The 27,774-nt window shown below is 38.9% G+C and overlaps 1 protein-coding gene and 1 long non-coding RNA gene across 2 annotated transcripts; one reads left to right on the forward strand and one right to left on the reverse strand.

The window, feature by feature from the left end:
- Nucleotides 1–4,931: 4,931 nt before the first annotated feature.
- Nucleotides 4,932–9,770, reverse strand: Rox8 (TIA1 cytotoxic granule associated RNA binding protein Rox8). The gene is made up of 3 exons (XM_011140934.3): nucleotides 7,989–9,770; nucleotides 7,215–7,511; nucleotides 4,932–6,886 (listed from the first exon to the last, which is right to left on the reverse strand). The coding sequence occupies exons 1-3, from the start codon at nucleotides 8,574–8,576 to the stop codon at nucleotides 6,590–6,592; spliced, it is 1,182 nt and encodes a 393-aa protein (XP_011139236.1). The 5' UTR covers nucleotides 8,577–9,770; the 3' UTR covers nucleotides 4,932–6,589.
- Nucleotides 9,771–17,428: 7,658 nt separating this feature from the next.
- On the forward strand, nucleotides 17,429–17,984 carry LOC112589554 (uncharacterized). Its single transcript, XR_003113627.1, has 2 exons — nucleotides 17,429–17,652; nucleotides 17,714–17,984. It is a non-coding gene; the product is annotated as an uncharacterized LOC112589554 (long non-coding RNA).
- The last annotated feature ends 9,790 nt before the right edge of the window (nucleotides 17,985–27,774 follow it).

Raw genomic sequence — 27,774 nt, forward strand, 5'->3', positions numbered from 1 at the left:
CTGTCGACATACATCTCGGAATGTAGCTTCGTATATTAAAACTCGAGAGAGAGGTTTAAGACGATTTTTTTGCACAAATCGCTTCGCATACGTGAGGACGGATGATTTGGAGACCCTGGCCTTCCACTGTGAAACATGCTGAGCCTTGATTAAGTTATTTTGCTACTTTTATAACGTACAATACGGTAAATTGAGTAAGGATAACGAACGTGGGTGTATAATATTTACGCTAATGATAATTAACGCCATTTAATCTAACGGTAAGCGCAAGCCGACGAGCCGCGAGTCCGCGAGAACCGTTTCCGCACGTTCGCGGGGAGGTTGCCCCCCCCCCTTTCTTGAGAATGTTACATCGTCATCAGTAGTCACACCCTCAATTATATTTGTCGTTGTCAGTGTCTGTTACTTGACGATTCCGAAGGTTCGCGATGTTGCGTTTTCTTGCGACAGGTCCGGGTGAAGTTGTTCGATTCGCGGAAACTTATAGTTTGTAGCGAGAGCGATCGGACACCCCATTGATTGCGTAGCGTGTTCGCCCCCCCCCCCCTGCGGATTTTGATCAGCCCGTAGCGCGTTCGGTAGGGAGAAGAGTACGACCCGTATATCCAGCAGTATTATAGAATATTTCCGGTAGGCTGTAGGTTTGTGTAAATTACATCGCCGTAAATTACGAAGCAAACCGAGAGCGACGCGCCGCGCCGTTGGTGAGTTCGTGAATTATCGGTGAGCGAAGAATAGTCAAGGTCGAGCGTGCGACGCTCGCCGTCAAACGTTAGCGCGAATTAGCGGGACACGTCGGGTCTGTCCCCGTTAGTGTTCTCGTTAGCGCTATTTGCCTCCCGAATTATCCGCGTTTACGAGCTCGTGCGAACCGTGCGGCGGCGTGTGTATTCCTTATACCACACACACATACACACACACACACACACACACACACACAAACAAATTTAGCCCACACGTCCACAGCAGAATATTCGCGGGATAGACGCTCGTCGGGCGGATCGGACGATAGGCCCTTTTAATGTAACGCGTACAGCGATTGTACAGAATTGTAAAGCACTCTGTCGATATTTTGTCAGCGTGACAGCGGTGTGGTTGAATCGAAGAACGCGACGATGAGGAGACGTGCGTGTATAGTACAAATATTACACTCCGTTACGCTTCCCCTCCCGCTGAGGGGAGGTCGAGATCTTTTTCTAAGGAACTATTCATTTTTCGTTGATTCGTCGAGGAAAACGCGTTTCTTCGTTGTACAAACATATCCGATCCCAGCGCGAGAAGAAGGAGTAGCGTTTCTAGTTCTGCGTTCTCAGACTTCGTTCGATAAGCCAGTATCGTCGCGCGCGCGAATATCAACAAACAGTCTCGTAGGTTTTGGCTAATTAGAAGGTACGAGTGTTAGATTCCTTCGCGTGTGGATCATCGCGTAAGTGTTGACATGTCCGCAAGTGATGATTCTTCTCAAGAATGTCTTTCCGATCCTGTAAGAGTGTATTGGGTGTAAAATAAAATCGTATTACATGCATCGCTGCTTATTTTCATGCCCCCGAGCGCCGGCGAGGAGAGACCGCGCGAGTCCTCAAATCCTCAAAGTGAATGTCTCAATCAATGAGCAAGTAGCCTAATCGTGAGAATAAATTAATAAATTAGAAATATATTAGTGTCAAGCGCAAACCCTTACGCCAATTTATTAACAGCTATAAATTTCTGTAAAGGTTTGACACGAGTGTATCTTTAATTTATTAATTTATTATAATAAAGTAATAATAATTTATTATAATAAATAAGTGATAAATTGGCCAGTAATAATAAGTAATTTTATTACTCGTATAAATAATAAAATGACTTATCACTAGCCAATTTATTACAGTTAGTGATAAATTTATGAGTAATAAAATTACTTATAATACGGTCAATAATAAATTTCTATAAATATTTGTACTTGGCACAAGTATATTTTTAATTTATTAATTTATAATAAATTAACTTTTTTATAATAAATTAAATTTATGAGTAACAAAATTACTTGTACGAGTAATAACTACTTATTACTAATGGTTAATTTATTACAGTCAGTAATAAATTTCTGTAAGGATTTGTGCTTGGCACGAGTGTATTTTTAATTTATTAATTTATTATAATAAATAAGTGATAAATTGGCCAGTAATAATAAGTAATTTTATTACTCATAGGACTCATTGGGTAATTTATTACATCCGGTAATAAATTATAAGTAATAAAGTTACTCGTAACACAGTCAGTAATAAATTTCTGTAAGTGTTTGCACTTAGCACGAATATATTTCTAATTAATTTATTATATTAAATTAATAATTTTTTATAATAAATAATTAAATTTGAGTAATAAATTATGAGTAATAAAATTATACGGGTACGAGTAATAACATTATTTATTATAGCCAATTTATTACAGCTAGAAATAAATTTCTGTAAGGATTAGCGCTTGGCACAAGTATTTTTAATTTATTAATTTATTATAATAAATTAATAATAATTCATTATAAGTAATAAATTGGCTAGTGATAAATAATTTTATTACTCATACGAGTAATAAAATTGTTTATTATCATTGGCCAATTTATTAGAGTAATAAATTTCTGTTAGGAAAATGCAAAGCTGATTTTATTTGTAAGCATTGCAAAGGTCGTTTGGTATTTCAATTGCGTCGTTCTTCTAATTTACGAAAAAATTTTATATATCTTAAACATGTATATTTTCTTTTCAGGAATGATGGAAGTACCGTTTAGTGACAATTTAGTTTTTATTTTTTAATCATGAGATTATTGAATGAAACTATAAATTTGGTGAGAAGCCCAATTCTGAAGTTGAAAAACAGCTGCACAGATTTTCAACAAGTGGCTGACATCAGCCGTCAGTTTCCAGTATCTTCTACAATGATTAACTCTACTCGAAATTTCTTACAGCCAAGTTTTTTAGAGCAAGGAGCATTAGGAAATCTAGGGTAAATGTGGGACCGTTAGCCGATTCGTTGAAGAAAACGGATTGTGCGATTGTCACAAAATTAAGACACGACTGGATCGCCGACTGGGACGCATTCAGCCTACTTTGCAATAATAAGCATGGCGAGGTGGACGAACCACTCGCACTAATGACAAAAGTCGCGTCGGGTGGTGTTGCGGAGGGGGCGGGGGGAGAGGGGACGGGGGAGAGAAGTGCGACGAAGGCTCCGGACGAAATAATGCGAGATACCGTGTATTTTAAATATTTATTCCTTTTTTTTTCATTCAAAGGACAATTTGTTTGTTTTTTTTATTATAAGATAACATTATCCTAAGCATCTTCGAGGGACTCGCATCCCGCTGTGTACCTAAATTACTCTTTATTTAACATTCTTTTATCTTTTGCTTTCACCGTTTCTCGTCTCTTCGACTGCGGACAAGTACACCTCTCCTTCCCCCCGAATTTTCTCAATGTCTCTTCCTTTCCTGCGTCTCTCCTCGCCGCTCAATGTCGCACTTATCGCAGTCAATTGTATATCGTTCCTTTTTTATATCGTTCAACTTTTATTTCGTTTCTCCCCGCATTCGCTCGTCTCGCTCCCCGTGTCTCGACTTTATACAAATTGATTTTGACAATTTTATGGCATTTTACCGTCGGTGGTGAACTGAAGGTATAACGTGATAAGCATTCTGGCGCGTCGAACGTCATCTTGAGTCCACTCTCGAGTCGCTTCTCCTTTCTCTGCTCCAGCTTGTACCAACTTGTACAAAAGAGAACAAACGCTCCGCGAACACGCCCGCCGCTCTGTCGACAGTACAGACAGGTGTCCGCGCTCCGTCGCCTCGCAGAGATGAACGCAATACACGAGCATACATTCCGCTGCGGTAATTTCGGCAGAAAGCAAACAAGCGCGGCACCGCTTGCGCCTTTTCGTCCTCCCGTTCCTCGCGAGAAGGTCGCTGGTCCAGGTACGTAGAACTCGCTGACAAACCTAACGCGCGACGCTGCCTCGCGTCCATAACAAACCTTGACGAGCTCGCACGGGACGCGAGGCTGTGACTGCAAATAATAACTGCCGAGCGGACGTACGAAAAGAAAAACGTGTCCGAAAAAGCGTCGGGCCGCTCGGCCGGCGAATTCGCTCGTCTGTACACCTGTTTCCGAACGACGCAGTTTTCTTTGATGTTTAGGCGAAGTATTATTCCGCGCGATACCCGCTGCCGTTTCACGGCTGCCAACGGCGACGGCGATGCCGGGCGTGGGGATGCCGGAGGAAAAGAAGAGCAACTATGGCGAATTGTGCTGCGAAGTTTCGTTAACACACACACACGAATAACTTGGAAGACACGAAGGAAAATTGAATCGTGCCACGCCGCGACCGACCACGACAATCCGTAGGAAACACGTGTAGAGATATTACATCATGGCTGATTGTCAATCGAGATTGATCGTTTTCCCGCGATTGTGTTGTGAGAACAAGGAGACTGGCCGGTCTTAAACAATTAGTGACATATGTGTTAGGCTTGGTCTACAATACGTGTCGTAAGTTGTAAGCCGTAAGAATCACAGTCGATTATTACAAAAATAATCGGCTATAATTGGTCAATTCTTACGGCTTACGGCTTACAACACATATTGTAGACCAGGCCTTACGCGCGCGCGCGCGCGCGTGCACGCGAATATATATTACCATTTCTCTTTCTCTCTTTCTTTCTCTCAGTGTCTGTCCCGACGCGTTCTCATCAGTCGTTAATCTCCGAGAGCGGAGATGTGTTATATATCGGTGACTTCCCGCCCGCTGCGAAGGATACCCCGATGGAAGTACGCGGTGTGTTTTATTGTTACTGCTTTTTATCATTTAGACTTAAATTACATTTACGTTATTACGCTTCACTGGTTGGCTAGGTCGTCTATACAAATAGCGGGAAGTCATCGATATGTATGTATGTATGTGTGTATATATATATATATATGTGTATATATATATTATTATTTACCACGCGCGACGACAGAGTGTATTAATGCCGATGCCCGAACACCACACACACACACACACACACACACGCGCGCGCGCGCGCGCGCGCACACACATACACACCATGAACGATCCTCGTTGTACTTTTCGCCACGTCCGTCACCACTTCGTCAAAACAGTCTCGACCCTTACGGTATCTATTGTTTTTCTTCTGTTTTTAACATCGCGACCGGGATATCCGCAGCGCTGCACGTCGACGCGCTTCGCCGAGCGGGAATTCGCAGTGACGGATGGGGCGAGACGTACCGAAGCGTGGAGCGTGCGAGCCGATGCGTCATTAATGCACACATGTGACGCGCGGCAATTAATTAATATTTGTATCCGTATCCGAGCAAACCTCGATTCGCCGACACGTTTATATAATAACAAAACATTCCCTTTTTTCCCTTCTTTTCCCCTGTCTTTCTCTCTCTCTCTCTCTCTCTCTCTCTCTCTCTCTCTCTCTCTCTCTCTCTCTCTCGCTCTCTCTCTCTCTCTTTCTCGGTTTTCCCCTGCCTTCTTTCTAGCTCCTCCATTACTTTCTTCCTTTCAAAGATCGTTATAGCAAAGTTTTACATATTGACCACCGACGATAAATATCACATAACGAGGAAAGTTGTAACTCGACTCTCGCGCAGTTTATTTGTTAGAAGCCCCGCACGCGTTGGCGTACACGCGTCCGGAAAATCTAGCTACATCACAGGCGCTGTGTCTAGCTAATCGCTTTTTCTATCCTTATTTTATTAACTATGTCCCGGTGTACTCTGTACGCCGTATCTCTCTCTCGCGCTCTTTTTCTCTCTCTCTCTCTCTCTCTCTCTCTCTCTCTCGCTCGCTCTCTCTCAAATGAACATTTGTCGCGCGTCGTTCGTTCAATGATCCGCGATTAAACTGAGGGGACTCTGGGGGGTATTCAGTGACAAAAATATTAAAAGATATCAACAACGCAATCGCCGCATACGTACGTACGTACTTGCTCGCGCAACGCAACGTGTGCGGGGCTCGGTTGTGTTTTCCTTTACTTTTCTTTTTTAACAGGGGACCGCAAGGAAGAGTTCGGAGATATACCTGTTTCAACATCGGCAAGCGTATGCATGAAGCGAAAAAGATCGTAAGGTACGTTTACGATCATCATCATTACAAAGTCGTGGGTGAGACGTGTGTTGTCCGACTTGGTCGCGTCGCGATACAACAAATCGTGTAACGTCGCTAGCGTCTCTACACGAAGAAAACACAAGAAAGAAAATAACGATGCGTCTTTTTGCGCGTTTTTTATTTCACTCACGAAAGAATGTCTTTTGCGTAAAGAGAAGATTCCCCCATCCCATGCCTGTTTTTTGTTTTCTTTTTTCTTTGCCCTCTTTCTTCTCTTTGATTCGGTATGTAACGAATGTTCGTTTGGTTTTTTTTTCTCTTTTCTTTTTTAAGAAATATATGTTAGTCTTAGAAACGATTACCCTAAGCGTCTACGTTGTCGTCAAAAACTCGGATATAAATGTTGGAGTAGGTATATGACAGAACGATTTTCGCGATAGCCCCTGCGCGACAACTGTATCGTATGTAACAATTAGCTGACGCTGGTCAATCATCAACTTCATTGCGTAGGGTATTGGTGTGGCATGGTATATGTTACCATAGTCGGCTGCTGACCCGGTGGTAGAGGTGCGCTTGCCGTCGGGGGTGCGGCGGTTGCTTGGGCCGGTTGCCAAGTGCCTGCACCAGGAGCGGGCATCCTCATGCTGTTCATGTATTGGGTCTGCTGGCCGTAATATTGGCCATAATATTGAGCAGGTTGCAAGAACTGTCCCTGCATCTGTGGATAACCCTGCGCGTACCAGTAACCCATCTGCTGACCATATCCGTACGGATATTGCCCAGCTCCTGCTGTCACCTGTTGTACAAACAAATGTTATAATTATTGTTGGCTTCAGAATCAATAAATAACGAACGAGAATATCAATTATAGATGAATTATAGATAACATCTTTCATTCCAGGACTCCTCTACAATCAACGGTGGAAGAAATGGACGTTTAACCTTTTCTCATTCCTCTAGATACAGGGATGTAAATTCATTATAAACGATAAACTAAACAATCTGTGTAAATATACATAAACAAAATATGGAGCCTCTCGCGAGCTATCTGGATAAACGTACGCAAGTTGAGGACAATTTGGATGAAAACAATTGGGGCCGGCAACACATGTAAAGAAAATAACCTGTTGAGCTTGATGATTGGCGTTAGGACCGACGCTATTTGGGTCGCCATTTTCCTTCCCCCAAAAGCATTTGACGATGCTACCGTTGATTTCTGTATTATGCGTCGATTCGATGGCGTGCGTTGCTGCTTCCTTAGTTGTAAATTTAATAAAGGCATATCCCTTCTCCTTGAACACTCTAATATCTTGGATGGTGCCAAAGGGAGAAAACGTTTTCTTTATCAACTCGTCTGTGATGCCGTTTGTGAAACCTCCGCAATATACAGTACAATTGGTCGGACTACTTTGGTTATATACCTGTTGGAAACAACAGTCTGTATTTAGAATCATTACACAAGGTGTCACATTGATTAAATGTATACAAACTGATCCAATTTCCTCCCCTCCTCTTCCCTTAAACATTACATCAATAGTATTTGCATTTACAATCGTCAAAAGCTCTTTATTCCAAGTCTACAGTTATGTGTATCCCGCATTCAGAAAGTGACACCAAGATTATGGCCACAAACGACATGTTTGAAGTACAAAGGAGACAAAAATATAAATACAGATTGAATATTTCCACTTGCTTATTTAGCTTGACAAGCAAACACAGCTGAATCGCAGCCAATTTGTAAGGTAAAAAAGTAACGATTGTAGATACAGTCACATAATGGATACAGCTTTGGACCATGGATAATCGCTCTGCATGAAAGCTCACCATAAGGCACAAGTGTATCGTCCAGAGAAATAACAAACTGACTGGCTAACTGACTTACTGACTGACTGACGTACCTCTTCGTAGTTAGGTTTACTATTGTTTGAGTGTCTCGGCCTCTCTGACCTCGGGGGTGGTGGTTTCCTAGTGGACCAGTTCGTCCTGATACTCCGGGAGCCCAGCCACTGTCCATTCATCGCCGCGATTGCCGCCTCAGCCTCGGACTTCTTCACGAACGATACAAAGGCGTACCCTTTGCTTTTTAATGTCTGAGGGTCACGCACGATCCTGCAATTGCTGATCTCGCCGAATGGCGCAAAGGCCTCCTTCAGCGTCTGTGTCTCGATCTCCGGCGAAAGGTCGCCCACGAAGATGTGATGGTGGTTGCTGGTGTCGAGCTTCGGCTGATTGCCCGGACTGGTCGCCCAGTTAACCTTCATCTCCTTGTCCAGGAACGAACGCTTGTTCATGGCGGCCAGCGCCGTGGCCGCGCACTGGTGGTTCGTAAACTCGACGAAAGCATACGGATCGTTGCCGGGCTCGCGGATGATCTTGCAGCCTTTGACCGCGCCGATTTGCGAGAACAGCGCGCACAAAAGGTCCTCGGACACCGTGGTGTCCAGGTTGCCCACGTATAGAGTACGTGGATTACTTTCCTCGCTCATGTTCGCGCGCTGCGCTGCTACGGGCACTGCCGCAGCAAACACACACACACACAGTCCCACACACACGCACACACACTTGGCTCTTACCGTTGGCACGCTCTCGCTAGAGCTCTACCTAGCCACAGCTCTCGTTGATAATATGTTTCGTACGCTCGCCTGCTTCTCGTACGCGCTGTGTGGCACGCTGTACGTCTCTTTCTCTCTCTCTCTCTCTCTCTCTCGCTCTCCCTCTCTATCACTCACTCTCCCCTTCGCTTCCCTCTCGCCTACTCGCTCTTTCTCTCACTCGCTCTTTCTTTCTCTCTCTCTCTCTCTCTCTCTCTCTCTTACTCACTCTCGGCGCTCGGTTCACTCGCCTCTCCTCCCGCCGCAGATAGGTAAGTTAACCGATTCGCTCCCACACACGTTCGAGGCTACCTAGCGCTGCCTAGCTTCCGCGCGTTGCTACACAGCTACTCGCGGGAAGACACGACACCACCGCGGCGGTTACTTCTCCGTGCCACTCGTGCCGCCGTGCTGCGTGTGTCCAAGCGCTCAGGAGCTGGCTCAGCGGCAGCAGCAGCATCGGACGCCAAGCGTCCGCCCGTTACTTTATTCGTCGCCTCGCGCGCGCACAACAGCACACGGCAATAAGAACGCGAAGCTACACCCAGCCTCTACGTCATACTAACATAAAATGGCCGCCCCGCGCGCCGCACCGCGCCGCGTCGCACCGCACCGCCTCGCGGCCCGCTTTCCCTCGGAGGACGCGTGTGCTGAAACGTATGCACGAGCGCGTGAGGAACGTGTTCGCGGAAACGTCTATCTCTCTTTCTCTCTCTCTCTCTCTCTCTCTCGCTCGCTCGCTCTATCTCTCCCTCTGTCTCACTCACACGCACACACTCTCTTTCTTTCTCTCTCTCTCTCTCACACACTCTCTTTCTTTGTCTCTGTTTCAGTCTCACCACTGTCTCTTGGCATGCCGCGCGTCCACGTCCGTGCGGCTCCCCTTCGGCGAGAACGTTTCTCAGAGATCGCGCGCGCAGTCACACGCCGACGAATACGACTATCGACACTCCGGCCACGGAAAAGACACGTGTTTTCGTATCATCCGTCGAGCTTTCGTAACAGGTAGCGCGAAAACTCATGCAAACCATCGGGCTTGCGAAATTTACTGCTCGCAAGGCGCTCTCGCCGTTCCTCGCCGCGCGGCGCTGCTGTCCGCCCGCCGCCGATGGAAACTATGCTTCGCGATGATGTAATGGAGGATTTACATCGTATGTGCGGCGTTCGTCGTCAGACAAGAGGAATCGCTTTGTTTGAGCGACTACGACATGCAGTCTCCGCTCGGTAGTTTCCGCGAGGAGACGGTCCTGCCGTCGGATATATCGGAACGTTGCGCATCGCGAATCTTTCTGCCGAAGCCGTAGGCAAAATGGCGATATAGGAATACCGACAGTTCTATGTCTCACGTCGTAGGTACGGTAATTTGAATTTGACATGGCGGGAAAATGCGTGTCGCTTATCTAGGACCGCGTTCCGATATTCATTACCAGCGCTAAAAAGCTATAGTCTACGTCACACAAACTATGTATTTCCGGGACTGGCAGTGAATATCGCACGTAGCCTCGATTTTCGCTTTCGCTTTGGAAGCGAAAGCGAAAATCCCTAGAGTTTTGTCTCATAAAGGCTGCATTCCGATATCCACTGCCAGTACTGAAAATACATAGTTTGTGTCATGTATACTATAGAATTTCAGTGCTGGCAGTGAATAGCCGTTTTCCAGCTATGACACGCTAAAGCCCAGTTCCATAAAATCAAGTTTAAACCGTGATTATCTGAACTGACGTTACATTTAACGGCATGGTTAAACTTAGAAACCTTCTATAATAAGCAATTAGTCATAAGCTATAAGCAAATTAACCAATCACAATTGATTATTTCAAAAATAATCGACTGTGGTTGGTCAATTTGGTTACAACTTATGACTATGGCCCAGTTCCACAACTTGCTTTAAACGGAGTTTAAAGCAAGTTGTGGAACTGGGCCTAATAGCTTATTGTAGAAGATCCATTATATCGCGTTTCATATCGTGTTTTTAACTGTAGTTTACTTAAACCTATAGGCCCATATCCAGAACACGCTTGTAACTGTGTTAGCGCGCTGTTAACCAATGAAAAGCCACGCAATATGCCTTCTGATTAGTTAACAGCGCACTAACATAGTTATAAGCATGTTCTGAATATGGGTCATAGTCTGTATGAAGAAACTGTCTAAAGGCTCGACTACAATAGCTGTAGACGAATATTTCATTTCGTGTCTTGCAACCTTATTCACAGCCTTATTCTTACAGCTAATGTAGACGAGCCTTAAAAGCCCATCTACAATGGCTGCGGCAAGAATAAAGTTCTAAGCGTAAGCAGTAAGAAATAGACCAACCACAAATGATTATTATAAGAATAATCGATTATGGTTGGTCCATTTCTTACTGCTTACGCTTACAACCTTAGGGCCAGAGCACAGACTTCTGCATAACGCATAATATACAACGCATAAGAGAATCAACCAATCAGAGTTCTTCATTTCCCTCCTCAGGACAGAAATGAAGAACTCTGATTTGTTGATTCTCTTGCGTTATGCAGAAGTCTGTGCTCTGGCCCTTATTCTTGCAGCCATTGTAGATGGGCCTAAAGACTTCTCCATAGACATAGGCTGCGTTCAGAAAACACAACGGTTACATAACGGTTAAGTAATGCTACGTCTACAATGGGGTCGTAAAGTCGTGAGCTGGGTCCTATGGCGATGCTTGTACAAAGTTCAATTAGTCGCTGGATCGGAGTGTAAACCAATCAGAGAGCAGGATATTGCCCGTACGATAATACGAATGATCGATTGTGTTTATGTGTGTTATTGAAATAGAAATATAATGGAATTCCGTGCAATTTGTAGTATTTCTTTGTTATTAAATGCTTACCATTTGAATTTAATATCGATATATTTATATCTAAAACGAAAAAGACAAAGAAGATAGTGGATAAGACCTATAAATAGAAATAGAGATTATTTAGGATATTTCAATAAACAATTCAAAGAGGTATATGAGACAGATCATGAAAAATTTTTTAGTATGACACGAATGACACCTGTCCAATATGATTATTTGTGCCATATTGTCAGACCTTTTCTTAGAAAAAGGAGATATATAAAAAGATATATAAAAAGGAGATATATAAGATGATATATCTTATGAAAATCTGTTGATACCACAAAGCAAGGTTATTGTTTCATGATTAAACTGTATGTTCCACAAAAATATTACTTTTAATATTCATATTAAGTTTTCTTCTTTTAACAGTACAACTGTTATATAGAGAATATAGAGAAGAAAGTTTTGCAACTGTGTAAAAATACGTGAATCTGATTGATGGTATGCTTTTAATCTTGATTGAATTTAAAAATATATACCAATCAGATCAACTTTATAACATTTACTTAACTTTCTCTGCTAATTGCTGACAATATTCCATATAGAATCCAATTACACTATAACATATGCTATAATAGGACAATTATATTTTTAATATTTTCTATCAGCAATGACTATATAATTATTCACTCATGCTGAAATGATTCCAATATTTCCAACAGTTTGATAAAACATTTTATTCTTTGTTGCATAGGTATACGTTTTATTCTATGTAATAAGACTGTCACCATACTTTTCTCTTCTTCTGTATCTAGCGTGGAAGTTGTACTGTTCAGCAATGCTGGCAAAGCTGAACAAGCTGCAGTAACAGCCTGTGATGATTCCATAATTAGAGAATTCACATCAAGACTTATATTCTTTCTTTTTCTGATATCTGTTTTAGGCACTTTGAGGTTATGCTTATTTGCTGGATCGATATTCTCGCTATCTGAAATTTATTTAGAAGTGTTAAGAATGTAATTAACGATTAAGTTTTCTGTGGAAAATAATAATTTATCAATCATTTGCCTTCAGAAATATTAATAAAATTTTTATTGCAAGTAGGCGATTTTGCTGATAAATTCTTTATCATTGATCTTTGTGATACTAATGAAATTTGTAAAGGTGACTTTATAAAAAATGAATAAATAAGTGCCGTCCACACACGATATCATTTTCCCACGTTGTTTACATAGCGTGATATATAAAATCTTTCCTCTGATTAATCTATTGTAGCTCAAGTCGTTACAATAGTCGTTGAAATTGGATTGGAACCAACTCAAGCGACTGTGCTTGCAAGCGTTTTGCGATCGAAAATAACCTTTCAGTTGACCATTGCTACGACTCTACGACCGTATTCTATGACGTTACGACTCTATTGTAGACGATCCTAACTTGAACGACAGCGATTACGATCTCTCAAGCGACTACTACCACGACTCTACGACCATATTTTATGACTCTACGACCCCATTGTAGACGAGGCATAATTCGTCAACGTTATTGGACTGAATGTAAGGATCTAACAGTAAAGACCAATAGTTACTAAGCGCTCAGTGAGCGCTTTGTTTTCTGAACGCAACCATATATAATAAAAATATAATTCTAAAACAATTAAAGGAATAAGAATTTTTCAAAAAATCCATTATGCAATTACAAAAATGCAATTAATGCATTTTAAAATGCAAAAAAATGCAATTACATTATTGCATTGTTTACATACAAATGGTTCTGAAAGGAAGTAGAAAGAGGATGATATATGAAGAAATTTATTTAAACAAGATATGTAAATAAAAAGAGTTTTAATTATTTTTTTTACATTTATCTTCAACTTTCGTTACAAGTTCCATTATGTTTCTTGGTATAAATCAGTATAATATAAAAATACATATAACAATATATATATTGTAGGTTACGTTCACACTAATTAAATATATTTATTATTGTAAATTATATTCGTACTAAAGGAATAAAAACAGTTACTATCTGTTATATTTCAAAATATTGATAGTATTGATCAAGAGACACGGCAGTGTCTCGCGCCAAGTGCACGCGAGAGCGACGCGACGCGCACGGGCCGCAAGACCGGCTGGGTATTTTTACACGAAGCACTTAAGCCAGCGGCACACGGTGCTTGTTTTTGTGCTGGATTGCTTGCTGGATGAAAATACTGAGTTTTGATTGGTGCATTTTCATCCATCTTCGGAAATGTACCAATCAGAACGCAACATTTCATCCAGCAAGCAATCCAGCACGAAAACAAGCACCGTGTGCCGCTGGCTTTAGTTGATCGGAGACAAGATTATCGTACCACCCAAACGGCTAATCTGATCGAATTCTAAGTGAGCTCAATGGATTCCTTGGGGTCGACTTACATAACAAAACTGTCTTTACTTTTGTCCTACGTGCACTGTAAGTCGAAATAATTTAATTTCGTGAAAAACTATCACGTCCGAAATTCGTCGTCAAAATGTCCAGTTCCATCAAACCTGTATAGGTGGCGACTGTGAACAGCACTTGTTGCTCAGCTGAGCCCGCAAACGTGGCTGCGTTCCGATATTCACTGCCAGTACTGAAAATCTATAATATATGTGACATAAAGTATATATTTTCAATACTGGCAGTGAATATCGGAACGCAGCCTGTGTCGATCGATGTTTAACCTAACTTTTTTTGACAGTTGAATGTTGCTTATCTTGCATCTATGCAAGTGTATTCTAGATGTATTCATACGTTAATTGCAAAAAGTATGAGTTATATTTATTATTATTATCCAAGAAATATTATTCTGTTATTGTTACAGTTGCATTTAAAGTGATTAAATATGTGTACTAAAAAATTACAGACAGAAAATTACTTTTAACCTTCTAACGTAACAGCACTACACAATGGTTATTTATTGTTTATTGATAAACTTGCTATCACTATTACTAATTCTACAAAAACTACTTGTTACCATTCTAATTTAAAGAGTGAATGAGCTTTTATAGGAAGTAGTGAGTTTGTACCATTAGTGATAGTGAGTAACCACTGAGTAGTGTTACGTTATAGAAGTTTGAAAATTATTTTTGTCTATAATTATTTAGTAAATACATTAGTCACTTTAAATGCAACTGTAACAATAACTTAATTATATTTTATACTTAATTATATATTTTATTATATATATATACTTAATTATATATTTTATTATATATATATACTTAATTATATATTGGTTAATAGTATAATATTATTAAAACTTTTATGGTTATAAATGTATGTAGAATACAGATATATGAGGTAAGTGATATCGACCTGTCAAGAACAAGTTCTTCAAAACTTGCTATCACCACTACTAAATCTGCAAGAACTACTTGTCACCACTCTGATAATTTGAAGAGTATTATAGGAAGTATTGAGTTGATATATTGGGTTGACAACTAAGTGATTGCGGATTTTGTCGACAGATGGATTTTACACTTTTTTTTGTTTCGTTAACGTGTTCAAAGTACCTAACCTATATTTTTTTCTTATTGTTTGGACTTCTACCTTTCATTTAGTACAAAAATTATATCAATTAGTTCTTTAGTTTTGTTTTTATCCCAATTTAAAAATGGAAGAGCAAGACGTGCACTTCAGACATATTTTATTGTATTATTTCCGAAAAGGTAAGAACGCATCGCAAGCACACAAGAAGTTATATGGGTGCCGTATATGGGAATGAAGCCTTGAAAGAAAGGCAGTGTCAAAATTGGTTTGCCAGATTTCGTTCTGGTGATTTTTCACTGAAAAATACTCAACGATCTGGCCGTCCAGTTGAAGTCGATGAGACCCATATCAAGGCCATTATCGATTCAGATCATCATAGCACAACACGTGATATTGCAGAGAAGCTCAATGTATCGCATACATGCATTGAAAAAATTTAGAAAAGCAAATTAAAAATTTTGAATTTTCATTCTTATTTAAAATCCGCAATCACTTAGTTGCCAACCCAATAGATGAGATTTTTATCAAGTTTTGAAGATCCTGTTCTTGACAGGTTGATGTCACTTTGTGCACATATATTCTATGTGCATTTACAAGGTAATAAAAAATTTTAATTATATTAAAATTAATTAATTATATTAAAATTTTATATTATATTTCTTGGTTAATAGTATAATATAATTAAAACTTTTATGGTTATAAATGCATGTAGAATATAAAAGTATGAGGTAAGCGATATCGACCTGTCAAGAACAAAATCTTCAAAACTTGCTATCGCCACTACTAATTCTACAAGAACTACTTGTCATCACTCTGATAATTTGAGGAATATTATAGGAAGTATTGAGTTGATATCGATGAGATTTTTATCAAGTTTTGAAGATCCTGTTCTTGACAGGTTAATGTCGCTTACTTTGTGCACATGTATTCTATGTGCATTTACAAGGTAATTACCAGTTTTAATTATATTATATTATTAATAAAAAATGTGGTTTACTAGTGAAACATGTAGAATATATGTGCAAGAGATAAGCGACATTGAATCGTGAAGAAAAGGATCTTCAAAACTTGGGTTAAACGTTACCAACTTAGTACTATTTTAGTAATTTAAATAATGTAAAAACCACGTTACCACTCTAGTAATTTAAGCAATAATGAATCTATAGGAGGTTGTCAATTAATATCGCAAAAAAATTTTTATAGTCAAAAAAAAGGAAAGAAAGCACAACTTAACACTCTATAAGATAGGGGATTAAAATAACGCTGTAACATAGACAACTAAAATTTATTGCAGTCTTATATTGTCTCCTAAATGCAATATCGCAAGACAGAATGTCTACAAGAAGTTGTCAACGTCGCAAAAAAAATTTATATATTCGATTGATTAAATCCTATTCTAAATACCATCGAAAGTATGATTATCACCTAAGCAAAATACAATTTTTTTTCTTTCATGTTCCGTTTTCTGTTAAAGCTTAATAATTATTGCATTTTCGATGGTGTTTAAAGTAAGATCTATATATACAACAGAAAACCTATACATATAACAGAAAACGGAACATCAAAGAAAAAAATTATATTTTTTTAAGTGGTAATCATACTTTCGATCAATGTTAATGTGATAAATCTCTATTCGAAAGAGAGAGACAGAGACTTTCTGTCTCTCTCTTTCGAATAGAGATTGTCACGCATGCGCGTGCAGTCTCTCCAACATCGGAACACTGCTTTCAATGATTAATTGACAACCTCATATAGACATTTTGATTTGTGATGTTAGAAATTGAACATTTGAATTCACTTGTTTATACTTTCCTGTTATATATGTAAGTCCTATTCTAAACATCATCTAAAGTATGATGATTATTGAGTCTTGACAGTTTATATGTCATCAATCACAATTACAAAAAGACACGCGCTAAGTGCATATGAGAACGAAGCGATTTTATATGTGAGATACTTAGATCCATTTTTTGACTTAGGTACGCATCAGTTAATATTTGTCATCTGAAACTTGTCTAATTATTTATAAAATACTCAGATAATTATTTAAAGTTTGATTAAAATGTTTCAGTTAAATAATACATACAGGGTGAAGAAAAATCCCCGAGACCCCTGAAAATTTCGAAAAATATACACTTTATAAAAAAATGTTTCAGACAAAAGTTGTAGCGTTGAAAAAGATCTATTTACCGATCTTAACAATTTGACCTTGGGTGGCGTTATCAAGGTCAGGACAAAGTCACCTCGGATTTTTTAAATGGAACCCCCATTTTTTTTATCACATATTCTTATAGCCCTTCTTTAGACCTTTTCAAAGCACTATGGTTTTACTCAATTTGAATAAGCTGTTCCGAAGTTATCGAGTTTTTTAAAGTAAGATATTTAGCCAACTAAGGCAAGATCGGAGAATGATCCAGCCAACTAAGGCAAGACCGGAGGATGATCTAGCCAACTAAGGCAAGATCGTAGGATGATCCGGCCAACTAAGGCAAGGTCGGGAGTTGTCCGGCCAACTAAGGCAATACTGGAAAGTTTTAATTAATTGTTCAAAATGTCCGCCATCAACAGTTTGACAATAAGCGAATCTATCGTAAAAAGATGAAACGGCTTTTTGAATGTAATCAGCAGGAATGAGAGCAGCTTCATCAAGAATTCGATTTCGTAAGTCATCCAAATTTTGTGGTTTCGTTTTGTAAACTTTATCTTTTAAATGGCCCCACAGGAAGTAATCGTTAGGTGATAAATCGGGTGATCGAGGAGGCTATTCTATAGGTCCTCTTCTACCTATCCATCGATGAGGAAACACTGTCCAGATAATTACGGACGTCCCTTCCGTAATGTGGGGGGGGGCACCATCTTGTTGGAACTATGTATGCTCGAAGTTGTCATCCATGATTGCTTGTATCGCTGGAACTATTTCGTTTCTTATCATATTCTCATATTTTATCGCTGTTAGATTTCCGTCAATAAAGAATGGACTTATGAGAACATTATTCAAAATGCCTACCCAAACATTCACTTTTTGTGGATACTGCGTATGTGTTTCTTCAATCCAGTGAGAATTTGTATCTGATCAAAATCTACAATTGTGTCGATTAACGTGACCATTTAACTGAAATGTTGCCTCACCTGAAAATACTACATTTGATAGATATTTAGGATCTTCGGCTATTTTTTCCATCATCAAATCACAAAATTCAATGTGCCTATCAAAATCACCTTCATTTAGCTCTTGTACAAGATGGATCTTATAAGGATGAAATTTATTCATTTTCAATATTTTAAGCACAGACATTTGATCTATTTCATGTTGCTGTCCTACTTTGCGGGTCGAATCATGCGGATTTTCGATAAAGGATTGTAGAACATCTAATGATTTTTCTACACTTGTTGCTGATACTAGCCTACCTGGTATTGCACGATTTTTCACATTTCCAGTTTCCTGAAAACGCCTTATCGTTCTTTCAACGGTAGATTTTGAAATGGCATTATAGCTTAAAACGCTAAGACGCCATCGCAACAGTCAGCGCGAGACACGTTATCACTCAGCCCCTACGCACACAGCTTGTCACGGAGCGTCTATAGGCCGCGATGGGCGTGGAAAACACCAAACTTTACGCGGTTATTACTAAAAAACTATTACGATTTTCACATTATGGCAGAGGACTTTTTTGTTCCTCTCACTTAGCTCTACTAGTATATCCCTACGGAGTCCGTGTCCCAAAGTTCTGAGACACCCTGTATATAACAACGAGCATAATATCTGAACTTATACAGTGGTACTGAACGTGAATTTTGAATGCGACACTTGGTAAAATTGACACTTCTTTTACATATGAAAAACTTCTGACTGCCAAACTTCAAAATCTGGCTTTGTAGGGATCTCGGGAATAGTTCAAGGGATGTTTTATAACAATTTGGCGGTTATGTATATCGTCCCCGAGGTACAATATCTCTTGTAGTAAAATTGTATCGCGCGTGTAGTAAAATTGTATGCGCGAGCAGTACCGAGCGTCGCAAAGACGCTCGGTACTGCTGACGCTTTATTTGTTAATGATAAATTGTTGATTGCCAAATTTCAAAATCTGGCTGTGTAGGGACCTCAGGAATAGTTCAAAGGATATTTTATAATAATTTGGCGGTTATGTATATCATCCACGAGTCGGAATATCTTGTTTTAAAGTGGTGGCTGGAAAGTATTCATACACATACACACGTCAATATTAATGCACTGCTCATATATGCGCTAATACTGATGCATTGCTCGTGCGAGCGCAAGAGCAGGAAGGTTGGGTCATACAGACTGCACCATGATGCAGCTGGAGTATACTTTCCGTGTTATCTGCACCAAAAGATATTTTGCCATGTAGGCATTTAACTTACATCATTTAACTTACATGGGCATCTTCCTTTTATTAGTATCTAGGGACGTACAGAGCCTGATTTTGCCTTCAGGTCCTTGAAAATTTGTAATAAATGGAAATATAGGCTCGTGTTACACCGCGTGATGCACTTTCATTCAAAATTTTTATTCGATTTTTATTTAGATCCTTTTTCCAAGAAAAAACGCTCTGTACGTCCCTGCGGACATTAATCTTGATTACAAATGTCGTAAATATAAGGTGATTTTTTCCATATTTTAGTCATAATTTCTAATATAATTTTGCCTAGTTCGTGGGTCTCCGCGAGAGGTCTCTAGTGTGGCTCCTGCAGACCCTTAATTCTGTACACTCGGTTTTTCAAATAACCCCAGAAGAAAAAGTCCAAAGGAGACAAGTCAGGTGATCTGGGTGGCCACTCGATTGCGTCCCTTCTTCCTATTCATCTTTCAGGAAAAGTGTTGTTTAAAATATTCCGCACTTGTAATCCAAAATGTGGAGGAGCACCGTCCTACTGAAACCAAACTGAATGAAAATCTAGACAGAAAATGTTGCGAAGAGTTGGTACAATATTGTCTCGGAACATAGCCTCATACCTTTGTGCTGTCAGATTGCCATCAATGAAAAATGGTCCTATTATGTGCTGTCCAATTATTCCCGCCCAAACATTTAGTTTTTATGGATATTCGCTTTTGGATTCTCTCATCCAATGCGGATTAGAATCACTCCAATATCGACTGTTGTGTCTATTTACTGAACCGTCTAACATAAATGTAGCCTCATCTGAGAAAACAATCTTGTTTTGAAATTCCGGTTGATCATCAATTTTTTGTATCATTACGTCACAAAGTTCGAGTCGGCGATTAAAATCATGTGTGACAAATTCCTGAACAAGATTTATTTTGTATGAGTGAAATGTGGAATTCTTAAGAACACTTAGAACAGATTTATAGCTACAGTCATGAGTCTGGGCAGTTTTTTGTGTAGAGGTATGGGGATCTTCTACAAATGATTGTAATATTTCTATCGAGATGTCTTCATTTGTACCAATCTCTGGCCTACCCAATCTTTGCCGATCCTTGACGCATCCTGTATTTTGAAAACGATTACATGTTTTCTGTATAGTGGGTACAGAAATCCCTTGCCTCCTTTGCCGAAACTCAGCATTAAATAAATCTCGAACCTTTCGAAATGACCGTTTGCGGTCACCGTACCTTCGCATCATCAAAAGAGTAATACGTACTCTTTCTATAAGCGCCATTTCAATGCACTCAGTTAGCCTATCTAAGACGCTCGTTTGATTGTCAGATTGTCGACGATAGTGTGCAGTATTTACTGAATATCACAGCGGGGAAGTACTTTTCCGTCACAAGATTCAAAACCGTACAAAAATCGTACAATTTATTTCACAACTCTTGTTTGTCGAGATTTGTTTCAGTCAATCTTTTAAAGATTTAATTGTGAAGAAAATATTTTATTTAATAAAAGAGTATTTTAAGAAAATAACGTGGTCGTATCATGTACCATAAAATAAGTTGCCATGTTATTTTCTGATTATTCATAATTGCGCCGCGCCCCCGACTCCTTTTGTGGGAAGGGGTGTGGCATTTGGGCTAGGGGCTCCCTTAGATCCCCAGGGCCGGGGTGTCGGGGAGGCAGTGCAGGCGCAATTTCCCCGACCCCCCATACTCCGGTCCGCCTGGAACACACTCTAGTGGGGTTCTAGCCAGTAAGAGTCCGGTATAACCACCGCCCCCCTCCCCAAGAGGCGGGGCTATTCATGAGGATTTCCCCACTGTGATAAAAAAAAGACTATTCACAATTAAATCTTTAAAAGATTGACTGAAACAAATCTCGACGAACAAGAGTTGTGAAATAAATTGTACGATTTTTGTACGGTTTTGAATCTTGTGACGGAAAAGTACTTCCCCGCTGTGATATTCAGTAAATACTGCACACTATCGTCGACAATCTGACAATCAAACGAGCGTCTTAGATAGGCTAACTGAGTGCATTGAAATGGCGCTTACAGAAAGAGTACGTATTACTCTTTTGATGATGCGAAGGTACGGTGACCGCAAACGGTCATTTCGAAAGGTTCGAGATTTATTTAATGCTGAGTTTCGGCAAAGGAGGCAAGGGATTTCTGTACCCACTATACAGAAAACATGTAATCGTTTTCAAAATACAGGATGCGTCAAGGATCGGCAAAGATTGGGTAGGCCAGAGATTGGTACAAATGAAGACATCTCGATAGAAATATTACAATCATTTGTAGAAGATCCCCATACCTCTACACAAAAAACTGCCCAGACTCATGACTGTAGCTATAAATCTGTTCTAAGTGTTCTTAAGAATTCCACATTTCACCCATACAAAATAAATCTTGTTCAGGAATTAGTCACACATGATTTTAATCGCCGATTCGAACTTTGTGACGTAATGATGCAAAAAATTGATGATCAACCGGAATTTCAAAACAAGATTGTTTTCTCAGATGAGGCTACATTTATGTTAGACGGTTCAGTAAATAGACACAACAGTCGATATTGGAGTGATTCTAATCCGTATTGGATGAGAGAATCCAAAAGCGAATATCCATAAAAACTAAATGTTTGGGCGGGAATAATTGGACAGCACATAATAGGACCATTTTTTATTTATGGCAATCTGACAGTACAAAGGTATGAAGCCATGCTCTGAGACGATTTTGTATCAACTCTTCGCAACATTTTCTGTCTAGATTTTGATTCAGTTTGGTTTCAGTAGGACGGTGCTCCTCCACATTTTGGATTACAAGTGCGGAATATTTTAAACAACACTTTTCCTGAAAGATGGATAGGAAGAAGGGGCGCAATCGAGTGGCCACCCAGATCACTTGACTTGTCTCCCTTGGACTTTTTCTTCTGGGGTTATTTGAAAAACCGAGTGTACAGAATTAAACCTCAAAATCTCAACGACTTGCGACTACGAATTATCGAAGTGGCATTAATTACTCCCGAAATATTACAAAACGTTACAACCAGTTTGTACAATCGTCTGGCCCACTGTCGAACTGTAGAAGGTCGACAGTTCGAACACTTACTGTAAACACATATTCACCCACCCACACCCGAGCGCTCGCGCACACGCACACACACACACACGCGTGCGTGAAACGGAGAGGGTTTGGAGTCACAAAATACTGGGGGAGTGACCCTAGAGTCCTGATTTCTGTTACGCACACATACACACACACACACACACACACACACACACACACACGGGTCTGATAACCGTCACGTCTTGGCCGTTACCCTCGCTGGGTAACGCAAAGAACAGTAACGCAATAAACAAGGAAATGCAAATTTTTGTTTTATGATTATAACTTTCGACTGGAGAGTCGTAGCGAACTTTCTCAAAAAACATTTTTTTTCGTCTTTAAAACACCTTTAAAATGAGCTCTCAGTTGACCTTTCATGCCATTTAGGATTTTTAAGTCACCCCCGCCCTCGTGCCCCAAGGAGGTGAAGGGTGGATGCCATCCTGCACAAAAATAGCTTTCATGATCCTATATAACTTCTTCAAATTTCAACTTTTTATCTAAATTCATTCAAAAGTTATGAGAGTGTATCCAAACTTTTGTCCTATCCTGTATTTATGTATGTACCGCGTGCTTATTTGTATATTTTAGTTGATATAAGTGAAATGTGATGGCTAAATTATAAACATATTACATGGTATATTACATGGTATACATAGATGTGTATATAACTATATGTGTATAATTATATAGTAATATATATTATTATCATATAATATACAATATGTATGTTGTATATAGATGTAAATATTGGGAGTACAAATTAGTTCGGTCCGTTTTTTTGTGTTAAAAAATGTATTTATTTCAAAACAAAATGAATGAACAGATCAATTAATGTATTTTCTATCGCTGGCTACTACTTTCTCCCATTTCTCAGGCAATTTTCGAAATCCATCTCGAAAAAATGACTTGTCTTTTGAGGCGATCCAAGTTTGGAGCCAATTTTCGATTTCTGCGAAAGAAGTGAACCGGTGACCTGCCAAATCGTGCTGCATCCTTCGGAACAACTAGTAATCAGAAGAAGCAATGTCCGGAGAATACGGCGGGTGCGGTAAAACATCCCATTTGAGCGTTTCCAAATATTTTTACGACTTTTGCGACATGAGGCCGAGCGTTGTCATGAAGAAGAATAACTTTATCATGTCTTTGCTCGTATTCCGGCCATTTTTATCGCAATGCACGGCTCAAACGAATCAATTGTAGCCGATACCGATCGCCCGTAATGGGATCTCCAGGTTTCAGCAGCTCATAATAAACAACACTCTTTTGGGCGAGGCTTGTCTTCGACGCTGAAATCTCCATCCTTGAAACGTCGGAACCATTCCCTACATGATTTATCAGTTGGAGCAGCATCACCATAAACTTCAACAAACATTCGATGGGCTTCAGCTGCACTTTTCTTCCAATTAAAGCAGAAAATTAAAACCTCCCGCAAATGTTGCTTAGTTAACACAAAATTCGACATTTTCAACACTGTAAAAAGCAAGGTTTTTGTATGAAACTCAAAGCGATATAAACTGAATATTATTGGCAGATGTCTAACCTCTCTGAAACCGCCAAAATCGGCAATCACTATGAACCATTCATAACACCCGGAGCCATCTTTTGAAAACGGACCGAACTAATTTGTACATCCAATATTTCCACTCGTTGTCTACTACCGTACGCAGGACAAATACAGCTTCTGATATTGTGGATCACTTGCTAAACAAAAGGAAATAAACACAAACCATGCAATAATAAGTTACGTTTTGGAAAACACTTTGACGCTAGATTGATTACATATGAAGAGGCTTTGCAAGGTAATAACGTATAAGTTATTGTTGATACTGATGACTAATATAGTCATCTCAGGAAATTTAAATTTTTCTCGAACATGTCTATAATATTCGCTGAAAACTATGATACAATTTCACATATTTTAATGATACGCCTTTAATATGCTCTTCCAATGTATCATTGCTCTGCTTGAAGACAATGTCAGACTTACAAGGGAAAATATCATATGTAAGAGTAAGGTATAGAATGTATGAACAACATGGGAGCGAGTCCCAAGAAATATGCCCTTTCCTTTTCTGTTTATTTACTTTATATATATTTATACATAGAGCCGAGTGAATAGACGAGCAGCTTGAGGTAGTAAACACAAAAAAACAATAGATAGCGTAACGATAACATAATTTAGACGCCCGTCGGCGAAGTTCAAGCGGGATATGGAGACGCACCGAAGGCTAGAGCACCTTCGAGTCAGGCTTTCGCGCAATTACCTCATGCGACAATTGATCAAAAACGACAGTTCGAGCGGGAATGCGCACACTCGAACCGCTGGCGGGTAGTCGGAGATTTCCAAGGGAAAGCGCACGAGATTACCAGCATATCTCGGCCTAAAGCTCACCATCCAGCACCAAGAGGTACAATGAACATTAAGAGAAGGCGCACGAGATATCCCTTGCAGCTGCTGGCTCAGATCAGTCAGATCATACCATCAGGCTCTTCGGGAAAACGCACGGTGATGGTGACCCGGTCTGGTGACCCAGAAAACATCTGAATTGGACCGGTGTCGAAGGGAAAACGCATGACAACACCGGTATTTGGAATTAAGAGACATCAACTAATTGTGTAAAGGAACAATGCTCGCGACCTCGGTCACCCGCTGAACATTAGAAAATAATAATTTGATTAACACTCACCAACCTTCTGCACGAGTGGTGATGGCACGTCTACTTCGGGCGTCCAACAATGACTGACTCACTAACTCTACCGCGACATCGTTTTTATGATCCGCGTCTCTATCTTCCAAACGTAACATCGTTCTCCCCACCATTGACCTCACTGTGATCGTTATTGTTTTTCAACGCTCCCAACCCCCTCTTTGGATTTTCATATGCAATACTCACACCTCGTACGATATGAATGGTTAGGTATTAAAAGCAAGAATCGATTCAATATTTTTATTACAATTATATGCTTCCCTTCGAAGCTACTCACAACAACAGATCGACGGCACCCTTTAGAAAAAAAGGGGGGGGGGGAGGAAGAGAGAAAAGGAAAAAGGAGCGAACAAGCAAAAAAAGGAGAAAAAAGAATATTTTCCTTACACATATTTCATATACTGCTTCGGAACTTTCACTGAATTTAACAAATTTATAAATTATGATAAATAATATCGCGAAGAAGAAAACAAGAATAATTGTTTTGAAAACTTACAAAGTAGAAGAAACTTTTTATTTATTTATTATAATTATGTCAATATATTGATAAATAAATAATACTTAATATGATAGAATTTGATGTATTATTATTAAAATTAATATTTTATAGAAAAATAAATAAATAAAATTTCATATATATACTTACAATGTAAAAGCTAACCCGATTATATACTTGGTAAATTTGGAAATTCTATATAATTACAAATGCTATATTTGCAAGGAAATACACCTTTTATATAGATATATAATTTTTCTAAATTTTAATCTTCTAAAATCCTAAAATCTTTTGATTCTAAAAGAAATCGAGCTATTCATGTATTCAATTTGCCAGGTCCGATTTAAGACCGGAGTCCTTTGATTTTCCTTGTATTTATTAATACTCTTTATATTTATTTATTTTATTTATTGTATCTATTAATTTAAACGAAAAGATAGAAAGCACGTATCTCGACACAACACGGAATCAACAAATTCAATAGACTATACTTCTACTGTTTACTCGTGAGACATCTTACAGAAAATTGTGCCGCCTTGATTCTTATGCTATTTGAGACTAACCAATATGCAGTGGGCATTTATGAGAGATTTATATTTTATTACAGTACTTAGCATTCTGAAATTACTTTTAATGTTGCACTACAATTAATGAAGTCAAATATATACATTCTCATTTAAAATACTTATAATAACACAATTAAATATCTTAGAAATATCCCAGGATTATTTTGAATTCATACAGGATATCCTGGACACGTATTCAGAATCCTAAATGCTACATTTTATTTAGCGATAGAATTCGTCAGTTGCTTCGAAAGTGGATCAAACTTATAACTGTAGATAAGGGTAATTATTTTAATAAATACAATTGTAATATTTGATGGGAAAATAAAGCGTATGGTCAAACAGCGATTTTTGTTCTTAATGGTTAGCTCGTGCGGAACCCACTTCCCTTCTTTCTGTATTTTCCCCATATGATATAAACGATCGCAAATAGCTTTTTGGCTTATTCTCAGCCTTTCCGCAAACTCTTGTTATGTTTGTGCCGTATTTTCATTCAGTAGATTTTACAACTCCTTGTCTTCAAATTTTTCTAGCTGACCGGGGCGTGGTTGGTTGTAAAGATCAAAATCGTCATTCCGAAAACATTCAAACCAATTGCGGCACGTATGATCGGTCACAGCATTTTCACCATAAGCAGCCCAAATTATTTTGGCTGCTTCAGAAGCGTTTTTGTTTAAATGAAATGCGAAATGCATTGCGTATCGAATATGCTCTTTGTTGATGGCCATTGTGAATACTACTGATTATTTGAAGTTATGCGCATCAAACGCCAAACCATATGTAATTTCGAAAAGTTAAATGTCAACACTTTAAAACCGCAAAAGAACGGGAGAATATTTCAATTTCAAATTTGACTCTGAACCATGTAAATTTCATCGAAAAGTATTAACTACTAGACCTTATAACTATGCGTATGTAAGTACTTTGAGGAGATATTGAGAATTTCCCCTTGTCCACTTTAAGTATTATCTCCATCATGCTGTTTTTTTATTTTTTAGATTTATTATCATTATCCTCTTAAAATCATCGCTCTGTTACTGTTCCCTCATATATCGACAAGAAATATAGAATAGTAGAATAATACTGATTTTTTATAAAATTGAATTTTATAAAAAAAAGCTAAATAGCCAAAAAAGCGAATTAATTTACACACCTAATATATACAATTTGTTCTATGTCTGTCGCTGGGAAGGGCGGAGGGGGGAATGGCAATTGTACTTCAACAATAAAATAATTAAGTATTTAATAACGAGTTGAGTTAGTCTTAAAAGAAAAAAAGAATTATTATTATATTTACATCACCAAGATATTTTGAAAGCGAAAATAACATCAAATTTATAATATAATATCAGTAATTAAATATATAATATAGATACAGAAACGGCACGAATTGCAATATAATATTTAAATATTGTTTACAATTGTGTACGTACGCTGTATTATATAGTATAATAAATATTATAAATGTTTGAAATGTAATAAAACATTTCTGATATAATATTTCTAACGATTTATAGCGCAATATATAATCTGCTGAACGATATTAGTA

The sequence above is a fragment of the Harpegnathos saltator genome, unplaced genomic scaffold (assembly GCF_003227715.2).
Source record: "Harpegnathos saltator strain DR-91 unplaced genomic scaffold, Hsal_v8.6 scaffold54, whole genome shotgun sequence".
NCBI classification, from domain to species: Eukaryota; Metazoa; Arthropoda; class Insecta; order Hymenoptera; family Formicidae; genus Harpegnathos; species Harpegnathos saltator.

Excerpts from the sequence above, each read along its gene's own strand:
- Rox8 (XM_011140934.3), bottom strand. The coding sequence starts at position 8,576 with ATGAGCGAGGAAAGTAATCCACGTACTCTATACGTGGGCAACCTGGAC. Across the intron at positions 7,512-7,988 it reads GTAAACCTAACTACGAAGAG|GTATATAACCAAAGTAGTCC; the intron begins GTACGTCAGTCA and ends TGTTTCCAACAG. Across the intron at positions 6,887-7,214 it reads CCAATCATCAAGCTCAACAG|GTGACAGCAGGAGCTGGGCA; the intron begins GTTATTTTCTTT and ends TTTGTACAACAG.